At 43.5% G+C, this 23,184-nt stretch overlaps 1 protein-coding gene across 3 annotated transcripts in view; it reads left to right on the forward strand.

Moving 5' to 3' along the window:
* PPP4R4 (protein phosphatase 4 regulatory subunit 4) overlaps window positions 1-23,184 on the forward strand; it is a 1,234,696-nt gene that overhangs the window by 432,176 nt on the left and 779,336 nt on the right. For all 3 annotated transcript variants that reach the window (XM_069637985.1, XM_069637983.1, XM_069637984.1), the window contains exon 4: window positions 4,938-5,085. In XM_069637985.1, the coding sequence (XP_069494086.1) occupies window positions 4,938-5,085 (148 nt within the window). The remainder of the gene's footprint in view (window positions 1-4,937; window positions 5,086-23,184) is intronic.

A 23,184-nucleotide genomic window follows, 5' to 3' on the forward strand; every position in this document is an offset into this window, starting at 1 on the left:
TATGCAGTCAAGCTCCATGGAATAAAGCGTTGTTTGAGAAAACCAATCTTGCAGAATATTGGCCTATTGCTGAGGAATTACATATACATAGAGACATAGTTATGAGAGGAGACAAGATAATCCCGCCTACCAGCCTGAGAAGAAGAGTCATGGAATTAGGTCATGAAGGACACCAAGGGATCGTGAAAACTAAACAATGCATAAGAAATGACTACTGGTGGCCAGGATGTGACCTGCAAATTGAGAGACACATTAGGGATTGTATCCTTTGCAATAATAATGATAAAAGTTGTGTGGGAGTAAAACAAACTATGGTTGTAACTGAAATACCGGATAAGGCATGGAAGGATGTGGGAATGGATGTGTTAGGCCCAGTATGCAGTGCTGGTGTACAAAAATATTGTCTAGTACTAATTGATCTTCTCACTAGGTGGGTTGAAGTACTTATTGCACCAAAAATTACTAGTAATACAGTGATCAAATTCTTATTTGAAATATGTGAAAGGGAAGGTTACCCGAGTAGCATTTTGACAGATAATGGTACACAATTTAGGTCTAAAGATATGGAAGAATTTTGCAAAAAGTATTCGATATTACATAAAAGAAGTGCCATTTACCATCCTCAGACAAATGGCACTGTGGAACGCTTTAACAAAGTGTTGAAACAGACCATTAGATTGGCATGGTCTAACGGCATGGATTGGGAGAGAGCAGTTAAGGAGAGAATTGTTGCACATCGATTTACACCCCATTCGACTACAGGTCTTTCCCCGTTTGAGTTAAGTAGGGGTAGAAAGGCGCACACCAAATTAGCGCCTATATGGTTAAGCAGTGAGAACAATAGAGTCAACAAGGACTTTGGGTTGGTGTGTGAAAATATAAGAAATACACAATTGAGAAACAAAAAAGTTTATGATGAGAAAAGACCCATGGGCAAGTATGATGAAAGTACTGTGGTAGGGAAAATGGTAAGAATTAATTTACCCCCGGTGCTCAGAGAGGGTCCCTGTAAATGGTCCAAGCCCATCAGAGTATTGGAAGCATGCAAACATTCTGTCAGAACTGAGGATGGCAGAATCTGGAATGTGGAAAGAGTATGGATATGTGATGACAACAAACGTTCTGATGGGGGCAGAAGTAGTACAATGAAGAAGCAAAAGGAGGGAAGGAAAGTGGATCATAGAGAAGTAGGGAATAAGAAAGATCAGGATGTTGTATGTGGGATGAAGAATGTGCGAGTGATGAGATCCAACAAATCTGAAGTAATTTCCTTGCCCAGTCGCATCAGTGAGATGTCCTGCAAATCCAGAAGTGGGAGAACAATTCGCAAGCCCAGGAGGATGGAGGACTTTGTGTGAAGTTGTATATAAGCTAGTGTCAACACCTTTGGTGTTTTATATTATTGTATATAAAGGAAGGGAGATGTGTAATATCCATCTATTGGATAGGATAGAACGAGAAGAATGAGAAGCACGAGAAGCCAGCATGTGAAGCTGGGAGCGTGTTATCGAGATGACGTAGCGAGATGGAATGCGGAGGACTGGTTGAAGATAAACTGCTACCAGCCGGACTGAAGGATGTACAATCTCCCTCCTCCCTAATGTATATATATACTTGTTATGATAATTAAATCACACGTTAACTTACTCCGTAGTCTTGTATATCTCTTTTCCGGACACTTCATTATGTTAAGATTTCCTACATAGCGCACGGTGGCCCAAAAGCATCATTGCGCTGGAGAAGAAGAGGACACGAACCCTGAAAACTAAGCCACCATCCATCCGTCACTAGAGTTAAAAAAGAGAAGTTTTAAGGGCCTTCCTGAAGCGTGTTTTTCAATGTCACGGGCAGCTTATTCCATAGCTGTGCAGTAGCAATGTAGAAGGTATGTCCTCCCCTCCTCCCCCCATCCGGGAACGACAAAAGGTAGGCACACAGAGCAGGCCAGCCGACTCAGACCTTAAGGGGCGCTTCGGGAGATAGTGTGAAAATTTAACACGAAGATACTCTGCCCCCTGATCATGAAGAGCATGAAGCACAATGCAAAGTCCCTTGAATTCGATACGTTGGGCCACCAGCAGCCAATGCAAACGGCGAGGACTTGGGGAAATATGAGCACCATAAGGTGATCCTGTCGCCACCCGCACTGCAAGGTTCTGGAGGCATTGTAGTCGGAGGATCAGTCCCTTAGGCTATGCAAGTTACAGAGAGTTGCAATAATCCTATCAACTAGATACCATCGCAGCCACGACCGGTGGGCGCAGGGAGGGTGGTATGAAATGAAGTATTTTTTTCAGGATTTTCAGGTGGAAAAACCCAGTCTGACAGACAGAAGAAACCTGTGCATTCATAGACAGGGTGGCAGTCATGATCACTCCCAGATTCTTAACCTTTGCCGTTGGAACAAGAAGAGAACCCAAAGAAGGAGGCCAGAAAGACACAATCCAGAGTAAAGGGTCAGGAGGAGAACCCACCACCAGCACCTCTGTTTTGTCCCCATTCAGCTTCAGCCAATTTAGGCCCATCCACTCCCCCACGGCCGTCAGACACTGATGGAGGCTCGACGACACCCTTTCCCAATCAAGGTCTAAACAGATTAGGATTTGGGTCTCATCGGCATATGAATAGCATCTGACGCAGAAGGAGCGGATGAGACAAACTAAATCCCAAATATAGATATGAAAGAGAATAGTGGACATAGCAGAGCCTTGAGGGACATCACAACTGAGGTGACAAGATTTAGAAGAAAAGGGAGGGAGCAGAAGAGATTGAGATCTATCAGCCAGAAAAGAAGCGAACCAAGCTAGTACTTGACCAGATATACCTACTTGGGCCAGGCGGTATAGCAGGGTAGGATGATCAACCATGTGGAAAGCCGCTGATAGATCCAATAATATAAGCGGTCTGACGGTCATGTCATCCTGACTGAAACCAGGATGCTCTCAGTGCCCCGGCCTGGCCGAAAGCCAGACTGGGCAGGGTCAAGACAGTCAGATAGTTAAAGAAATGAAGACAGAAGAGGCGAGAGCAGTGATTCCAAAGGTTTCATCAGAGCAGGAAGAAGAGAGTTGGGGCGAAAATTATATGGCAAAGAAGAATCCAGCAAAGGTTTTTTTTTTTAAAAAGAGGGATTACCGTGGCAGACTTTAGCTCCGGCGGTATAAATCCCGATTGACAGGAGGCATTGACAGCATCCATGATCACCCCTAGAAGGTCAGGAGAAATCTCCTTCAGGTCCGTAGCACGGACGGGTACAGACGGGCTTGCCTGCTGCGCCCGTCCACTGCACGGGCGATTAATGCGGCACATAAATGCCGGCGTGTAGAGGGAGATCGGAACAGAGTGGCTTTAAAATGGATAGCTCTTAACAGAGCAGCGTTTCCTCTCAGCTGGCGCAGCAGACGACACGGCACATAAATGCTGCCATGTAGAGAGAGGGAAGGCTAAGACCGCCCCCTCACAGAAGTAAAAAGAGGACTGCCCGCAAGTGTGGCGTCCTAAATCGTAAAGAACCCCACGTTGGGAACATAAACACTAATTAGCCCCAATCACATCAATGATAGACACAATTTAAAAACATCAGCAGCTTAACTAGCAGCACAATTTAAAATGAATGCGGCAGATAGGAACAGAGTGGCTTTAAAATGGCTAGCTCCTAACAGCCTCACCTTAAAGCACTTTCTTCCCTCTCCAACCTGCTTCCGATTCCATCCTCGCTCTTTGGCCTCCCCCAAACTCGAGCTACATTCTCAATCTCATCCAAACTCCTATAACCAAACACTGACACTTCCTAACTTGTATTCTGAGATTAAATAGACCTGTAACTCCCCCTATGGGGTTGGGTTTCCTGTGTATGTAAATTAGTGCAGGAGTGATTAGCTCTGCCTAATTGATTCACCTGTGTGTGTTCTTTGGGACTGGGCCAAGCCTTTAAAAGTCTGACCAGCCATTTGGGATTTCTCTTCCCTCCTTCACAACCAGGCGCTCCTTCTCGAGTTTTCCTGTAGTGTAGACAAGTTATTGAGCCGTTTTTAATTTGAAGAGAAACTGAGTGGAAATGTGCTGCCATTACCCTACAAGAGCTTGCCTGACTTGCGCTGAAAGGCAATCAATGTGGCATCGCTGCCTGCAGCTGACGTGCGAGTATTGCAGCGGAATGTGGTGTACCCTGAGGGTTAAACAGACTCACAGCATGACATTCTGGGGTGCCTCTGATGCAGACAAATGGAATGTGCCTCTGATGTCTGAGTGGATAGTTACCACCCCCCTTAAGAGATGTATTCCCATCACTATAAGATGTCCCTAGTTTGCAGTGTCAATTCTTCAATTCTTCTAAAGGGGCAGTGTTTATAAATTCCCCTGCTGCAGGAATACGTACAGTTCTCCTTTTTGCACTATTTTATTGGTTTCCTATTTTTTTCCACTCCTCAGAGTTGCGAGATGTTACCATTAAGGGTACATTGCATTAACACCCCTGGACACCCCATTCTCTATCCCCAGTGTTAGGCAGGCGACGACACAGATTTTATGTTTTTGCTACTTTGAATCTACTAGTGAGAGTAATATTAAAATGTGAATTTGTGAGTCTTTTCAGGGACTGTCTCCAGCAGCTGTGGCATGATTAACAAAAGCATCATACCTGATAGTAAGATTGCCGTTAAAAGCAAGTGATCATGCGAAATCATTCAATTTCTTGCTAGAGTCTAGGCGCACATTATACAGAATCTGGCCCCTCTAAGAAGAAAAGACATAGTTAGCATGGGTTCCAATGATTGTGTCGAATCAGGTTATTGAAATAACAATCTCAGCAAAGTTGTAAAACATATGATCCATGAATATGGAAAAATGTACTGCTATATTGTGGCTTGTGTCATACGGTCTTACGATGGGGTTTTGATCTTTTAAAAACGTTCTCGTTCTTCTTTTGCACTTTCCAGGAGGTCCTACACGTTGCAGGAGTGGAGATGCAATTGACTGCTGCCTATTCCTTCTTGACAATTCTTCAAGAGGAGTCACTTTCCATCCATTCCTACTGCCACTCCTTTTTGCAAATCATTCTGCAAAATCTCGAACACCGGGACACAGGTCAGGCTCAAGTAAATGCATCCAAACATTGTTTCCCAGTCCTTGGCTGCTGCTTTCACCCCAGGATTTCAGAATATCTGGGAAAGATGCATTTGAGTGCCATGCATTTTAATGGGAATGCTTTGTACAGTGAATGGTTAACCTGAAACCCTGCAGTGAGCGATTGAGCCTTTGTGGACTGGGGTTTGGTTCCCAGATGCTGATGTAGTTTGTACTCCAGCCATGTTTCATTATTGCAAACAAATTCAATGTGTGATCACTTTGAAAAGATGGAAATGTACAAGAAAGTCTCAAATGCGGAACCATAAATTGTGTGAATCCATATTTTGCAGTTAACACCAAAGTGTCCACAAAGCAGGCCTCGCTTCACGAATGACTAAACGTTTTGATGTGAAGTGGCCCAAAATGTATTATTGAACTGCTAATTATCTTACAATGGACCAGTGATTGAAGTGTACCAAAAAAGTAGTGGAACTATGCTTCCGGCGGAGGACCGAGTAGGAAGGAAGGGAGCAACGTGCAACTCATGCTTTCATGGGTTGCAGCCATTCTGATTGAGAGCTAATTGAGTTGAAACAGATTTCAGTTTAGCTGCAACTGATATCCAGTGGTAAAATGGAGAGGTGTGCTTTAACTTCACAAAAACAAGTTCTGGAATGGTGAAAATGGTTGCAAAAAGTACTGGAGCTGTCAAAACCAAAAAATAAAAGTAGTGGAACACCGCTCCCAACCGTTCCCTCTCACCTCGACCACTGCAATGGACCCATTGAAAGCTTACACAAAACTACCCAAAGACAGTGCATTCATTTTGTTTTTATTGCCAAAAAACCCCCACATCTCATCTTTCACAAAAATTTGAAATCACACCTACTCATCCTGCTACCATGAACCTAGACACTTCGCACCACATGTATGGATTGTATCGGCTTCTTAGCAAAATCAAATACGGCATCTGTTATATATAACCCTAGGGGCCTGGGTGTAAATATTCTCGAATTAAACACTTCATATCTGGCATGTATGTTCATTAAGCTACCTATTGAGAGGAGCACTGGTACATCTAAACATTGTGTCCTTTAGTTGTAACATGGCTTCTATGGTCCTTCTGGGTTCCCTGGTTCATGTGCTAGCACACACACTCCATTCCGCTGTTGGGTGCTAATAAGAGACTATGGCCCATCTCGGTTACCTGTATCACGTGACTTGCACACACACTCCATTCTGCTGTTGGGTGCTGCTATGAGGCTTGCACACACTCTCCATTCTGCTGTTGGGTGATGCTACGAGGGGTGTCCAGTCAACTGGTCGACAACAAACTGGTCGACTGCAATTTGGTCGACACCATTTGGTCGAATGCCAAATGGTCGATTTTTTTTTTTTTTTTATATATATATATGTGTTTTGTGGGTTTTCGTGTGGGGAAAAAAAAGAAAAAAAGGGGGTTGGGGGGGGACCCCCCCAAAAAAAACCAAAAAATGGGTAAAAAAAAAAAAAAATCGACCATTTGGCATTCGACCAAATGGTGTCGACCAATTGTCCTGTCGACCAAATGTTTTCGACCATTTGACTGGTAACCGCTACGAGGCTATGGTCCGTCTGGGTTCCCAGTTTCATGTGACTTGCACACACATTCCATTCTGCTTTTGGTGCTGCTATGAGGCTATGGCCCATCTGGGTCCCCTGTTTCATGTGACTTGCACACACACTCCATTCCGCTGTTAGGTGCTGCTATGAGGCTTGCACACACTCTATTCTGCTGTTGGGTGCTGCTATGAGGCTATGGCCCATCTGGGTTCCCCGTTTCACGTGACTTGCACACACACTCCATTCTGCTGTTGGGTGCTGCTATGAGGCTTGCACACACACTCCATTCTGCTGTTGGCTGCTGCTATGAGGCTATGGCCCATCTGGGTCCCCTGTTTCATGTGACTTGCACACACACTCCATTCCGCTGTTAGGTGCTGCTATGAGGCTTGCACACACTCTATTCTGCTGTTGGGTGCTGCTATGAGGCTATGGCCCATCTGGGTTCCCCGTTTCACGTGACTTGCACACACACTCCATTCTGCTGTTGGGTGCTGCTATGAGGCTTGCACACACACTCCATTCTGCTGTTGGCTGCTGCTATGAGGCTATGGCCCGTCTAGGTTTCCTGTTTCACGTGACTTGCACACACTCTCCATTCTGCTGTTAGGTGCTGCTATGAGGCTATGGCCCATCTGGGTTCCCTGTTTCACGTGACTTGCGCACTGGTACGCTCACCCTGGTATCCACAGGGACGCCACCCAGCTGGGTTACTCGCTGGTATGCTTCTCAGCTTTGCCCTGATGTGGTCCGAGGGGAAGGTTCTGCCTGAAAATACAGGTGGATGTGTTCAAGACTGACCGACTGGGGTAAGTATCCTCCCTCCACCCCGTATGCTGTCATTCCCTCTGGCGCCCTCTCCTCACCTTGTGGTAGGGGCGCGTTGTCTTTCATGGGCGAGTGCGGTCCAGTTACTTCACTGACGCCGGGCCGTTTGATATTGTTCAGGTAGGTCTTATTGCTGTTCTTTAGTTTTGTTGCTATCCTGCATGCCTTTCTTTGTTTAAAATGTCTTTTTTCTCCCTTAGGTATGCAGAGCTTCAGCGTGGCGAACTGGATTGGTTGAGCCCCCCTGGTAAATGATGGTGCATTAAGAGCGCTATGATGCGGTAAGTAAGCGCTATGCGCAGCGCTGCAAAGTCTTGCCTTTGCTAACCTGTGTTTTCCTTACTTGTAGGTCGCAGTGTTCTTCAGCGCAAGTGGAATGTCCAGAGTGGTGCCAGCCGAGAGGCGACCAGCCAGGTAAGCCTTTTGAGCAGTTCGTAATTTGTAAATGTCTCTACAGCTTTCTTTAATGTTGCCTCTATCTTCCTCTTTCAGGTCGTTCTGTCCGGGAGGCGTGCAGATTCGAGGAAGCTGTTCTCAGTAGCTGAGATTGTTTAAAGATGAAGACTGCAGGTAAGATGCTGCTGCTAATGATGTTCCTTTTGTCTCCTTGCAGGTTCTGCTTCTCCGAGGTTCGAGAGAATAGCTGGACAAGGTGAGCGACACGTTGCGAGCGGCAAAGTAACACGAAGCATGTTCTGCAGTCAGGGTGTGGTTTATATAGCCCAGGTATAGTAGTACCAGGGAAAGTAGTTCCAGGCCTGCCACACCCAAAACACTAGACCGCATAGCTTGGTTCTTAGGAACCAAGGTATGTGGATGACTCAGTTCCCAAGCACATTGTTGTTCATGGTGTATGAGCCTGGCACCATAGGCGCCAGGACTAGCCCCATGAGGGCTTTTGAAGAGGATGGCAGGCTCTAGAGCCCGAGTCCTGACTCCACCTGGCCAATGGGTTTGCCAGAGGGGGTTTAGGGCGAGGGTCGTGACACGCACACACTCCATTCTGCTGTTGGGTGCTGCTATGGCACATCTCGGTTCCCAGTTTCACGTGACTTGCACACATACTTGTTTATTTGAAACGCCCTACACTCGCCAGCAGGCGGATCCCGGCGCAGGCACTTCCGATTAAGGCCCAAGGGTAAAGGCCCTGTTTTGCGCCTGTTGCCCCCATTGCATCCCGAAAACAGAGAGGGCAGGAGCCCTTCTCCCACCAGCACCCCCAATGCAGGATCAGCACAGCAGGAGCAGCTGACCACTGCAATGTTCGACCGGGCCAGCGTATTGCTTCACGGAGGCCCGCGCCGACATGAGGTGAGCACCCTGATGCCAGGAGACCTCCCTACATCTACACTTTATGCTCTTTGACCACATATCAGAACAAGAACTCTTGCAAAGGGTTTGCTGTATTAAAATTAATCTGCATCGTATTCTAATTCATTGCCTGTGCCTGAAATGGCGGCTCTACGCCTAGCAACGTTTGTTTAATTGAAGCGCCCTACACACTAGCAGGCAGGCGGAAGCCGGCGCAGGCCCTTCCGGTGAAGGCCCAAGGGTAAAGGCCCTGCTGTTTTGCGCCCGTTTGCGCACTGATTACCTCCTTGACCTACGACCTCTAAGGTAGGCCATCCACGTTACTATTCTGCCCCACGTAACAGTACGGCAGAAACTATGCCTTATGTTTCCTATGGCTGAATTGCAATTTTCCCACAGAACTGAATTGACTCTTTCGCGATCCTAAATCCTCGCAACCAGATCACCTATTGTTACTAAGCGTGATCCATTCCTCACTGGTATCGAGTCCCTCATGCAGCGCGGCCGTTCCACTGTGCCTCCCCTCCACCCCCCTAATGACTTGTCCTCACTCATGTTCTATCGCCGCCTATCTCTCCTAGGTGTCTTTTGGTCAGACTGTCTGCCCGACCATGGCGCAAACGCTCCAAATACTTGCCCATAGCTTCATTTTATGGCGCAAGTGTTGCCTCTACGGCTACCCCAACATGCCAAGTGATGGCCACATTTATTGTTGTCCAAATGATAGTCGAAATGCTGTTATCCTACCATTGCCTCACAGCATATATTGTCGTCTAACTTCCAAAATCAGTGATTGCTGCACATGTTGTTATCCTACCATAACGCCACAACTATAGACAGACCATCCTCTGATTGCCTTTACGGTGGCAATAAATAAGCGAGCATCTTCTGACAAAGATATAGTTCCCCCCCGCACCCTACAAGGAACAAAAAAAACATCACAGCGGACAGGTTACTACCCTATATCCTCCCATCCCTGAACTCACTCCTGCCTGCTTCTGACCCTAACATTCTAGTTGACGCTTACTACAGCACCATGTCTAATGCTTTAGACATTATTGCACCTATCATATTATGCAAAAGCAAACAACGGGCGCAGTTGAATGCCTGGTTTACACCACATCTAAAAGCCCTCAGACTAGAAAAAAGAAAACTAGAAGCTATATGGCGACATACACCTTCTGGAGAAAATAAGACCAACTTGATTAAATTCTCTGATAACTATAAAAAAGAAATAATCTGTACAAAAAAGATCTATACAATGACAGGATTACTAAAGCAAGATCTAATACTAAGGAGCTATTCACAATCCTATGCGAAATGGAAGCTCCTATTCACCCGGCAGACAACATTGTAAAAGACAAACTCTGGTGTACTAACATACAGAACGCTTTAGCAAACAAAATAGTACTTCACCAAAACAAGATTGCTAACAAGAAATCCACCCAACCTAACCAGGACACGCAAGTCTTAATCCCCAATGGATTTACTAATTTACCAGATCAATTCAACTTCTCCAAAGTTTCCACCCTTGAAGTTGAGAAAATTATTTCCTCACTGAAACCGTCAAGGTGCCAGGGTGACAACTGCCCGGCACAGGTAATTAAAGATGCCGCCAGAGACCTTGCACCATTCATTTCCAAACTCATCAACGCTTCCTTCTCAAAAACATTGTACCGAGTAACATAAGAGTCATGGGTCCTACCCCTGCTAAAAAAGCAAACACTGGACCCCTCAATTCTGACTAATTACAGGCCAGTTACAACGGTGCCTTAATTACTTAAAATACTTGACAGCGTATCTTCAAATACAGCAGTACTTTGAAACCAACCATCTCCTAGGGTGCCCGTCAATCAGGTTCCAGGTCCAAACATGGCACTGAAACAGCAATAATTGACTCAAAAACTCTAATTGAGGATCTTAAGGACAAAGGGAAAACGGCCATGCTATTCCTCCTTGACCGGTCAGCTGCCTTTCACTTGGTGGACCACGATGTTTTGTGCAAACAACTTGCTTCGGTGGCTCACTTCTCCAAGGACGCAATATCATGGGTCCAATCCTTCTTAAATATAAGGACTATGAGAGTTTTCTCCCCTTCAGCCTCAGCAGAACCTATCCCCATAACCTGCGGCGTACCACAAGGCTTTTGTGTTTTGTCAACAATGTACAATATATTCACAAAGCTGTTGTTTGACAAATTGGACAATCTGGGTGTCACCTACACTAACTATGCAGATGACACCCAGATCCTCATACCGCTTTCGGGCAATTACCTCAAGGACACGGCTCTTGTGAATAAAATATACCTCCTCATTCAGGCAGGGATGGCAACCCATGGCCTCTGCCTGAATGACAACAAAACCGAGCTCCTGATTCTCGGAACCACTGCCAACCTAAACACTGACTATTCTACCTTTAACATTGATGTAAATACTATCAAGGTCGTAAAGGAAGTAAAGACCTTGGGTTTCTATCTTGACTCTACCTTAACCTTGAGCAAACAAGTAAACACTATGGCATCTGCAGCAGGCCTTACCTATCTAAAACAAGTTGCATTACCTTAGCAAACACCCTTATACTATCGACATTGGATTACTGCAGTGCCCTTTACATGGGAGCAAGCAAATACATCTTAAATAAAATTCAAATCTTACAGACTAGCTCTCAGAACTGCTCTAAATATTCCAAACGCAGAGCACATATCTGAGCTAAGGAGACAAAACCACTGACTGACAATCAACGACAGAATCCTACTCAAAACAGCTTCTTTGACATTCAAATGCCTCATCAATGCCGTCCCATAATACCTTACTGAACTTATAGTCAGGATAACTTCCAGCCTCCCCTCTAGGACTGCCAACTCCTTCTGCCTTAATATACCTAGATTTAATTTAACAAAATCTGGTGGTAGTAGCTATATATATATATATATATATATATATATATATACACACACACACACACACACACACACACACACACACACACACACACACACACACACACACACACACACACACACACACACACACACACACACACACACACACACACACACACACACACACACACACACACACACACACACACACACACACACACACACACACACACACACACACACACACACACACACACACACACACACACACACACACACACACACACACACACACACACACACACACACACACACACACACACACACACACACACACACACACACACACACACACACACACACACACACACACACACACACACACACACACACACACACACACACACACACACACACACACACACACACACACACACACACACACACACACACACACACACACACACACACACACACACACACACACACACACACACACACACACACACACACACACACACACACACACACACACACACACACACACACACACACACACACACACGGGACTCATCTACCACCCGGGCGTGTTCGGGGAAGGATACATACCTGATTGGAGGAAGGACACATTCTAGGAACTTCTTCCAAGGCTTTTTAAACCACACCCGATCAGCCACACGTGCTTCGCGTTGTTCTGCATCTAGCAGCTGGACGCTCACCGTGTCTGCTTCTGCCACACCTGCCAGCATCCTGAATCACCTGCATTATCCCGCAGACAGTTAACCCCCTATTCTCACCTACCGAAGGATACTTCTGCGAGTCAGACAAGCCAGATCTGGGGCCCGGTCCAGTCCGTCTTCCGAACCCTGCGCATCACCTTAGACGAGGTCACAGCAGCGAGAACCAGGCCAGCGCCCCCGTGGGAGTCAGGTGAGCGTTACACCCTGTTTCATGTGACTTGCAAACACTCCATTCCGCTGTTGGGTGCTGCTATGCGGCTTGCACACACACACACACACACACACACACACACTCCGTTCTCCTGTTGGGTGCTGCTATGAGGTTATGGCCCATCTGGGTTCCCCGTTTCACGTGACTTGCACACACATTCCATTCTCCTGTTGGGTGCTGCTATGAGGCTTACACACACACACTCACACTCCGTTCTCCTGTTGGGTGCTGCTATGAGGTTATGGCCCATCTGGTTTCCCCGTTTCACGTGACTTGCACACACATTCCATTCTGCTGTTGGCTGCTGCTATGAGGCTATGGTCCGCTGCTGGGGCGTCTCGGCGTAGCTGCTGCCATGTTATCGGTTGTTATCGGTGAGCACCTTTGGTCCATGGTGCCGAAGTTGATGTTAGTTTATTTTATGGACCTGTGTGTAAGCGTAAGAAGTACAACATTTCAGTTTTCCATATTTAGTTTTCTATAATTTTGGGGTACCTTTTAGAATACTGTTTTTTCCGAACTCAACTGTTAAGCGCTGAAACACATTTCCCTGGTAATGAATGACCAGGATGAAATATAATATCGAACACATTACAATTATCCGCACTTTACCATTTATCAACATTTCATGCAAACAAATACATCAAAAAGCTTCTGGAAGTATTTTCTTTATGAAAAAAGCGAAAAGGCATGGAACAGATGGAGTAGTTATTTGGGTGACGCCCAATTGGAAAAATCTGGTGCAATAGGTTCAAGGGGCTATTCCCCTTTTAAAGTTTAAATAAGCCCTCAGATGGCGAGCTGTACTGGGCAGTGACTGTCCGGATACCAAGTAAAAGATCCCAAGCACGGCTGATGAGACCAGACAGCCAGGAACTTGTAGCCGTGAATATAATAACAAGGCATACCATCTGTTGTACTAATGGGGCTTCTTTTTTTTTTCTTTTTTTTTGTTGAGAAGCTTCACACACCCGAGCTGTTTCTCACGTGAAAATGTAAAAAAGAACACTACAAAAAAATGCCCTCCATGGCAATGGGAACTGAATGGAGTCTATTGGAGCCAGGAATGTCAATGGGTGTGGAGGCTGGGAAGGGCATGTCGGAGTGGGTTGGGTGCCGGGAATGCTGCAGAGGGCTCAGATTGCCGGCTCACTCCAGTGCATAAGGCTTGCTTTGCGAGCCCTTGATTCCTTGGTGCACGGCCCGCCGGGCACTGAGGTGAAATCTATTGCTCTTCCCCCGATGATGTCTTACCAACAGATCATGTAGCACCAAACAGTCCCCTTCATTTGGTTTCATTTGTCAGGCATAAAAAGACCGCTTGACCCTCGCCTTTCAAAACATTCTTACACACATTAATCCTACTGATGTTGCTCTTGGAAACTTCAGCACAAATGAGCAATCTTACATCCACGAGCCTTACTAGTGCTGGTCTATATTGACAAAGCAATTTGTGCCTGTACTTATTACTTTGTATGTGTCACGTCTCCCATTGCTCGCTCCATTAAGAACCGCACGACCACACGCCCCACACCACACCTAACAACAAAAGCAGTCCTTGCACATAGAAAGAATCAGCAGTTTGCCTGGCGTAGGAGGACACCAGCCTGTAGCCCCGGCGTCTACCGTCCTTTGTTTCGCTGGCAGTTACCATGGAGGCGCGCTCACGGCTGGTCACGCCCACGGAGACTCCCACGGCAACGAACATCCAGCGTCCCGTGACCACGTGATCACGTCACGTCTCACACGTCCATGAGACACATCACGTGGTTACTTAATCAGTTTAAAAGCATCTTGGCAACGTGGGTACAGCGCTTCACAGCTGATCTCTTGAGGATTGTGTAGCGCTTTGGTTTAACTGTTTTTGATCACGGATTTTGCGACCTTGGACTGTTCTTCGGATTTGTCTTGCTTGTCCCTCGGATTTCTGTTTCTTGGATTCCGCTTTGTTTCCCCGGCTCTTTGACTTTGGAACTCTCTTGGACTGCCTTTGGATTATCCACTTTGAACCTAGAATCTTGGAACTTGGTTTTGACCTTCTTGCCTTGCTGGTCCATCTACATCAGACCCAAGTGTGTCTCACCTTCGAGCCGTGCAGAACGCCTATTTCACCACCATCAACAATCTGTGGCTCTTACCACATTTAGGACCCTACTTGCAACACTCCTGGGTAAGCCTTGTTAATACTGATTGTTACCCGTATCAATTGCACTGCTCCCGTTTAACCATTAACCATTGCCTTGCAGCGGTCAGGGGTCCTTCCGGCGTTCCTGCTACCTGATTGACCTCAAAGATTGCACAGACAGTGTATCCTTTCTATCTGTGCGGTACTTGGGGACGGAGGTTTAATAATCTGCATGACCATCAAGATCAGAACAGACTGTGAAGCCTTCCTGGTCGTCCAGATTATGGATACCTCCTCCGGGGACCCTGTGGCCGCTCTAATGCAAGCGGTTGCGGCCCTTAGGACCGACATGGCCGCAGCCACAACGGCTATCCACCATAGACTCAATGCCCTACAAAGCACACGTGCCCCTTTACCTGCAGATGCCGAGTTTGGCGACCCCACCCCTCCAGATCCGCCTGCACATCCATCCACAGCACCCCCAGTCCCCACTCCAGTGGTCCTTCCAACCTCCTTTCATCTTGCTGCCCCCAAACGTTATCAGGGGGATCCCAGGAAATATCGTACCTTTCTCAACCAGTGCAAACTTCACTTCTTGTGTAGACCCCAGCTTTTTCCTAACTCTGTTGCCAAGGCAGCTTTCCTTCTTTCTCACCTGTCAGGTGTAGCGGCCATTTGGGCGAACCCATTACTAGAGAGCGATCATCCTGCTCTATACAATTTCGATCTACTGGTGACAGAAATGGCAAAGGTTTTTGACACCAGGTATAAGGCACAATCCCGAGACCTGGAATTGCTTGATCTTACACAGGGAAAGCAAACTTTGATTGATTACATCACCCGTTTCAATCAATTAGCTGCGGAGACCTTGTGGCCTGAAGAAAAGAAAGCCATAGTGTTCTACCGTGGTCTCTGTAGCCACATGAAAGACGCTCTTTCTGTAGTGCCTGCTCTTCCCTGAGTTCCCTGAGTTAGTGGACCTGGCCCTACAGGTGGACGCTCGCAGATCCGAGAGGAAAGCAGAGACGGCTTTTTCCAATCAGACACTCCCAGCCCCATCCGTCTCTGCTCCGGAACCCATGCAAATCGGCGGGGTCCGGAGTCCCATCACTCAGGCCGAACGGGAACGCCGGAGAACCGATAACGCCTGTTTCTACTGTGGTACTTTAGGGCACTATGTTAAAGAATGTCCTCGCCGCCCTAAAAATAAAACATCGGGTTTTCAGAAGGCTCACCCCTAGGCATGGGGGTACGGGCGAGTCCTTCTCTGACCCCCAATGAACCTGTATTTGGTGCCATCAGACTGATTGCGGTGCAGGCCCAGCTGAAACCAGCCAGAGATTTGGCACACTCAGTACAGATTGTGATTGACTCCGGGGCCACTGGCTGCTTTATTGATATTTCGCTGGCTCACGACCTTAACCTACCATTGATCAAGAAAGTATCCAGAGCCGGTACAAGCGGTCGATGGTACCTCACTTGTCTCTGTTCCCATTGAGTACCAGACCGCTCCCATGTCAGTGGTGATTCAGGGCACGCATATATATTTCTCTACACACCTTTTCAACAAATGCATTTTATTATTATCTTTATTGTTTTTGGGTTTTTTACAAACCTTTACAAAAACTTTTTTCTTTTTCATAAGAATCAATCATTTACAAGTTTCTAAAACACAAATTTTCAATCAATTCAATACTAGTATAAAATACACTTTTTCCTTAAGAGTTGGTCATTTTCGATTTTCTAAAACACTATTTTCCAAATAATTCAAAACCAACATTAAATACATTTTTCCTTAAGAATCAATCATTTACACGTTACTAAAACACAACTTTCAAATCAATACAAAATAAACATTAAATATCCATCTCCTTAAAAACAATCATTTACAAGTTACTAAAACACAACTTTTAAATCAATACAATACCAACCTTAAATCTACTTTTTAGGACATAATAGTATACTAGAAACTATACCACCTTTAAAACCTTAAACATCTAATCATTTCATTTTTTCTTTTTAAACTTTTAAAACCTTTTTAGATTGCAACATTTGTCACGATATCTAGGTGTACTCAGCTATTTATTAAATTATTACGATAATCTAGATTGAACTCAGGTTTCAGGAAACATCGCAAACTATTCTCAGAAATTCACTGATGCGTATTTTCAGTATCGTTGAGTTTCCATGCATCATCTCATACCATAGATTTTCCCTATTAACATTCGAAGTATCATTTACAAACTTGGAAAAGTATTCTATTCGTGGTTTCAGTAAACTAGGGCATATCAGTAACAGATGTATTAGCGTTTCTTTCGTTCCTGATATTTTACAGTATCTACAGGTTTTAAAAGTCACATCATTATTCGTTCTGATACTCTGTATTTCATAGGTATTCAGGACATTGAATCTAAATCTCATCGTGAAATTGCGGAAAGATCTAGAGGGATATTTCATTAAGTATTTTTCCGGAACTGCATACCATTTCCAAAAGGATATCACTTGATGATATAGTGTAGAGTTTAATATCACCACGTTGTTCTCTAGCCAATCATAAGCTTTTATTAATTCTTTTACCTTCTGGGGATTTTTCAGTAGGGTCTCGTTTGTAAGGCCTAGATCCCGTAGTTTCGAGTCACATATTTCTTTTAGTTCTTTCATGAAAACACCCTCTAGGTCATTTCCTAAACATTGATACATTGTATTATTTTTACCAAGGATACATTTTCGCAATAATAACTTTTTCCGATATAAAATACTTTTCAGTGACGTTAGGCCCAATTCATATCTCATTGCTTCTATTGGTAGACATTTTGGTAGATGTCTCAAAACTTTACGCCATATACAAGCTTCAACTGTTTTCATATGTGGTATCAGATTATTTGAACAAAGTTCAAGACCATAAGTCAGTCTTGGAATGGCTTTGGTACGATAAAAAAGAATACATGCGCTTAATGTGAACTTGCCATATTTCTTTTCAATTACCATCATTTGATTAGCAATACCCACAGCCTTCCTTTTAAGCTCCTTTATCATATAGCTAAGTGTGTATTTACTTGTGTAGGTATATCCTAGATATCTGAGGACAGCTTGGTTTTTTATTTTTACACCATCACAAAACATTACCAAAGAATCTTGTTTTAAAGATTTCACACCAGTATGAAAAATCACAGTTTTGTTTCGGTTTACCATCAGTTTCCTTTCTTGTATAAAATTTACAAATGCGTTCATCATCCTCTGTAGACCTACTTTCGTGCCATCAAATAACAAGAAGTCGTCTGCATATGCTATCCATTTTATGGTGAGCTTGCCTATCTTTGGTGAGACCAGGCCACTCACATCCATAATTTTTCCTATCTGAGAGACATAGAGATTGAATAAAGTCGCTGATAGTCTACAACCCTGTCTTAAGCCATTCTTTGCTTTTATTTGTTCTGATAATTTGGCTCTATTATTTAAGCGCACTTTCAGTACCGTATCGGAATATAGCATAATTATTAGTTCTAGTAGACTTTTTTCCATTCCCAGGCTATCCGGGGTTCTCCATAACATTCCTCTATCTACTTTATCAAACGCCATGGAGAGGTCCATTGATGCTATGTACAGTGCATGATTATATTTTACTTTGGCCTTAGCTTGTAGACTGGCTACTATCAAGCCTCCTATTTCAGTTCCCATGGCTTGTCTAAAACCTATTTGTCTCAGATCTAGTATATTGTTATTCTCGATCCAGATATTGATTTCTTCCAATACCATAGCTGTGAAAATTTTTGATTCCATATCTGACATCATAATGGGTCGATAGTTTAGAGGGCTTAAACGATTTCCCTTCTTAAAAATTAAGATTACATATGCCATCTTCCAGGAGGTTGGGATTTGTTTGGTTTCTATAATCTCTTTAAACAAGCAATGTAGAATGTTAGCCCATAAATCAATATTATATTTTAAGGTAATATTGGATACATTATTTGGGCCCAGAGTGGTTGAGGATTTAACTTTTTTTATATACATCGCAATCTTCTTTACAGAGATATCCAAATACCAGGTCTGATTACAATTATAGTTATCAATCATTTGAACCTCTGAGCTCATATATGTCTTCAAAATAGGTTACCCATACATCTACTGCAATCGGGTTTAAAGAAAGTTGCATTTGCGTAATTTCAGTGCCATTGATCAATGACCAAGTTTTCTTTGTATTGCAATCCTTCATGGCTGCCAACATGGCTTCGCCGTCTTTTTGTGCCATGTGTGAGCGATGTGATATTCTCCAATTTTAGTATTTCTGTTTTCATTGCTTAATTTTTTGGGTGATTTCATCTGTGTTACACTTTAATTTTCTTTAGGCTACGCACCTCTTTACGCAATTGCGCCTTTCTTTTTTTTATATCAATATCAAAGACATGAGCATTTTTGGTTACAAGTATTTGTTCATATGTTTTCTTTACATTACATTTCTCCAGTGTTTCTTGTATATAATCTTTAAAAACCTCACCAGAGTAAGTAGACATTTTCCTTTCCGTAGTGAAAGGCATAAAATCCTGTATTAACAAAAAGTTTACCTTTTCAAGGTTTTTTGGTGTCCATTTCACTCTGTTACCTGCTGTATTTATTTCTATATGCATATCCCAATCTTCTCCATTCACATTTTTTTTTTGTTCCAAGGCATCTGTATTGATATCATTGCATGATCACTTTCCTTACAGCTTTGCACTTTCATTTCACAGTTATTTACAAAAAAGTGATTACTGGCTATTATGTAATCTAAAATAGAGCTCAGTCCTCTGGCTTTCCAGGTTGGCTGTGCGTTATGTATAAGTTGCAAGCCCCAACTCGATGCAAACTCAATCCAGAGACTGTCTCTATATCGTTTACTGAGGGCTGCTACAGAGTTGGGGTTTATAGATGTAAGTGTCCATGTGGTATCTGAATTTCCTAAATCACATTCTGCATTCAAATCACCTGCCAGTACAAGCGCACCCATAGGGTAGAGCTCTAACTAGGCCGTGATTCTATCATTTAACAACTCCAAGACCTCAATCAGCTGATCATTTGAGTGGCTGGCTACATTCCAATATATGTTTACTATCAAGATATCTATTTCCATTTGAATTGCTCGTATTTTAAATGTGCCAATTATTATGCTTTCTGATATTTGTTGATTAGTTATCATAGTAATATTAGTATTCATTTGTACGCCAAGATCAATCCCCCACTATGTCGACCTATTATTCCTTTGATCGCTTTACAGTTGATAATTCCGTACCCATCCCACAGCAAGTTGTTAGTTGCCCATGTTTCCTGTAATAACACAAAGTCAAATTCTTCCAGTTGACTCACAATATTTTTATTTGCCACAATATGTGAGTAACCTTTTGTGTTCCAGGAAACTAAACTAAATGGGGTCCTTTTGTCAAAGTGATATTTTTGCTGATTTCAGATTCTCTATGGAGTCTCGCAGCGATATGGCAAGTGACCTCCATTCCTGCATGTCAATCAACTGAGACCTAGCAATGTCTGTTACTATGCTATCTTGCATTTTTGTCGATAATGATTGTATTCCCAGTCTGTTGGTGCCGTATCCAGCTGCTTCCTGTATGCTAAACTCTTGTTTTCTTAAACCATCATCCCTTTGTGTACATTCTTGATACTTTTGTACGTCAAAACCCCTTTTCTGTAGAGCACCTGCCTCCTTCAGTATTAGAGCTCTCACTAATGGAGATGTTATGATTAATCTGACATAATCATACCTTTCATTGTGTATGAAATCCACAAGCTGGATATCTGATGTTGTTATCAGACTTAATTCTGGTATCTCCCCAAATAAAGATAGCAGGTAAGATCTATTGAGAGATCGTGGGCCACCCTCGTCAAACACATAGTAAATTACTATACTCGGTTTATTTGAAAAAGCCAGTCTTTTTAAATTTGGTATGGATGATATCTTCTACTCTTTATCCCAATGATTCTAGTCATGTGTGGCACCTGATAACAACCCCTCCTTTTTATAGTCTAAATACTGATGATTCATGTTATTAAGCTGTGGATCTTTATCTTGCATTAGATCATCAGTTTTTGGTAATTGACGATTAGATTCATTAAGTTTTTGATGTATTAATTCCTCCACCAATGTACTTAAGTCTGTTTTATTTAATTGGATGGCTTTATTTGTATCAAGGGTAACCTTCGCTGAGTCAGTGTCTATCTTTTTCTGTAATTTTATCGATCTCGCTTGTTCTTGAGTGATCGAATTAATCTCACCTATTGCTCCATCTTCGGGGGGTAAATTACTTCCATTCCTTTTTTGAGTATTTCCCTTTGGCAAAATGTTTGAGACATGCAGCGAGCTATTTGGATCTTGATATTTTTGTTTCAATAAGTTTTCTATTATCAAACTTATTGCATCGCTGCTTAGTTGCGTATCTTTCAACGTATGCTCCTTGGGGTCATCTAAAGATACCTTTAGTTGTTTAATTTCTTGTGACTCCTTCGGGTGAGCTAATGAGGCTAATATCTCTTTCGATTCTTGCAGTGTATTGGGGTTCAACAATGGCTTGCTGGCTAACAACTCAGGATTATTCATTAACACAGGTGTATTAGGCCTCGATGGAGCATCTGGGTTTTTAAATATGTCGAAGATATCTTGGAGTCCTCTCTCTACGGCTCTAAGATTACTATCAATCCTTTCCGATGTTACTTTGTTTTTCAGAACCTCTGAGAGCAAGGAAGATCCTTCACTGTAACTAGATTCAGCAATACCATAATTTCCGGTGTTGCTGTCAATCTCTATTTCTTTGACTATCTTATTCTTTGTTTTATCACTGGGTGTATTTTTTTCCTGATCTTTCTTACTTTTGTCTGTTGCCTGACAATCAGGCCATGCCTTACGTATGTCCACATTTCTCAAGAATTTTCTTGAGGATGTGTTGTTTGCTTTGGCAATTTTGGCCTGTTTTTTCCTTTGCTTTTTTTCTTTCCTTTTTGAAGTTTTTTCTACAAACATAGAGTTGTCATCATCACTTATTTCAGTTACAGTGGTAGGATTGTTACTAACCGCTTCTATCGATTCGCTGGTTTCTATCACAATTACTTCCATGTTGGGCTCTGATGTCTTGCCATTGTCTTCATTTTGCAAGGGTATCTTAATAGTCGATACATTAGATTTTGTCACCTTACTATTTGTTTCATTACCATTATTGAGTTCTCTGTCTATGCCGTCAATTTTAGTATATACTTCTTTATTGATAGACATCGAATTTTGCGTTTTATCTGTTACCCCACGTCGTGCCTTGTTCATTAATTCGTTGATGAAGTCCGGTAATGCTATAAATGCCATTACCATTTCTTTTAAGAGATTTGTTTGGGATTTTAATTCAGGTGATATTAATACTTGCGTTTCGTTACTTGTGGTGTGTATTGTGTCAGTATGGTTCGCTTTCTCTAATTCATCCAACATATTTTTATCTATGTGTTGTGACATCTCCAACAAGGAATTATCAATAGTGTGAAAAACTTGGGGTGTATCAACATACTCCCTATTTCCATTAGCCACTTTTTCAATATTATTTCCCGGGTCAACGTTCTGTTGGAAGCTATTTGTATCACCATCTTCTACAAACAATGATTGCGAACTTTCAATTAGTTCAGTGTTAGTTCCCAGCTCTTTGGCTGGTCTATCCATTATTTGCTCTAAAGAACACTGAATTGCGCATTCAATAAGCTCCTCAGTTAAGTACGGTGAGCCTAAGTGACTTGCAGCAGCAGCACGGTCTACAATCATCCTAGTGGTCATTTGCTTTGTAGGCGGCACTATTGTTAAATGTTGCTTACTTATCACAGCCTTTTTTACACTAATTTTTGTCTCGACACCACTTCTTAAGCCACTTCTTACATTCAGCTAGGCAGTGGCTATCACTATGTTTGTACTTAAATAGAGAACTAGCATTCAAAACTCCAAAGTTTCTTACCTAACCCACAGCCCCACAGGCTAAACAGGCGAAACAGGCCACTTAAGAGGCCACTTGCTGAGGCGCGCGCGCTGATGGCTCGCGGCCTCGTATTTTTATGGTGTCCTCCCCTTCTGTGGGCGTGGCCTATAACAGATAAGTATCAAGTTCTTGTCACGTGATTGCACAAACGTAGCACAAACGTAGTATTCTATCTTCCTGCACGTAGCTGCTGAAAACGAAGAAACAATCGTGCAGATAGTTGAGTAGAGAGTAGAGATCGCAGGCGAAACAGGCCACTTGAGAGGCCCCTTACTGAGTTTACATTGTAAACGCAGGATGTACCTTTTTTCTTGCAAGCTGGGGCCCACACAGATTGTCTGTTTTCTCGAGAACAAGCTGCATATGAAAGCGAGCCACCCAGGATATCGAGAAAGCAGCGGCCAAAGCTTGGGTTCTCGTCCGGCGTTTAC

The sequence above is a fragment of the Ambystoma mexicanum genome, chromosome 14 (genome assembly GCF_040938575.1).
Source record: "Ambystoma mexicanum isolate Mex_15411 chromosome 14, UKY_AmexF1_1, whole genome shotgun sequence".
In the NCBI taxonomy this organism is placed as follows: domain Eukaryota; kingdom Metazoa; phylum Chordata; class Amphibia; order Caudata; family Ambystomatidae; genus Ambystoma; species Ambystoma mexicanum.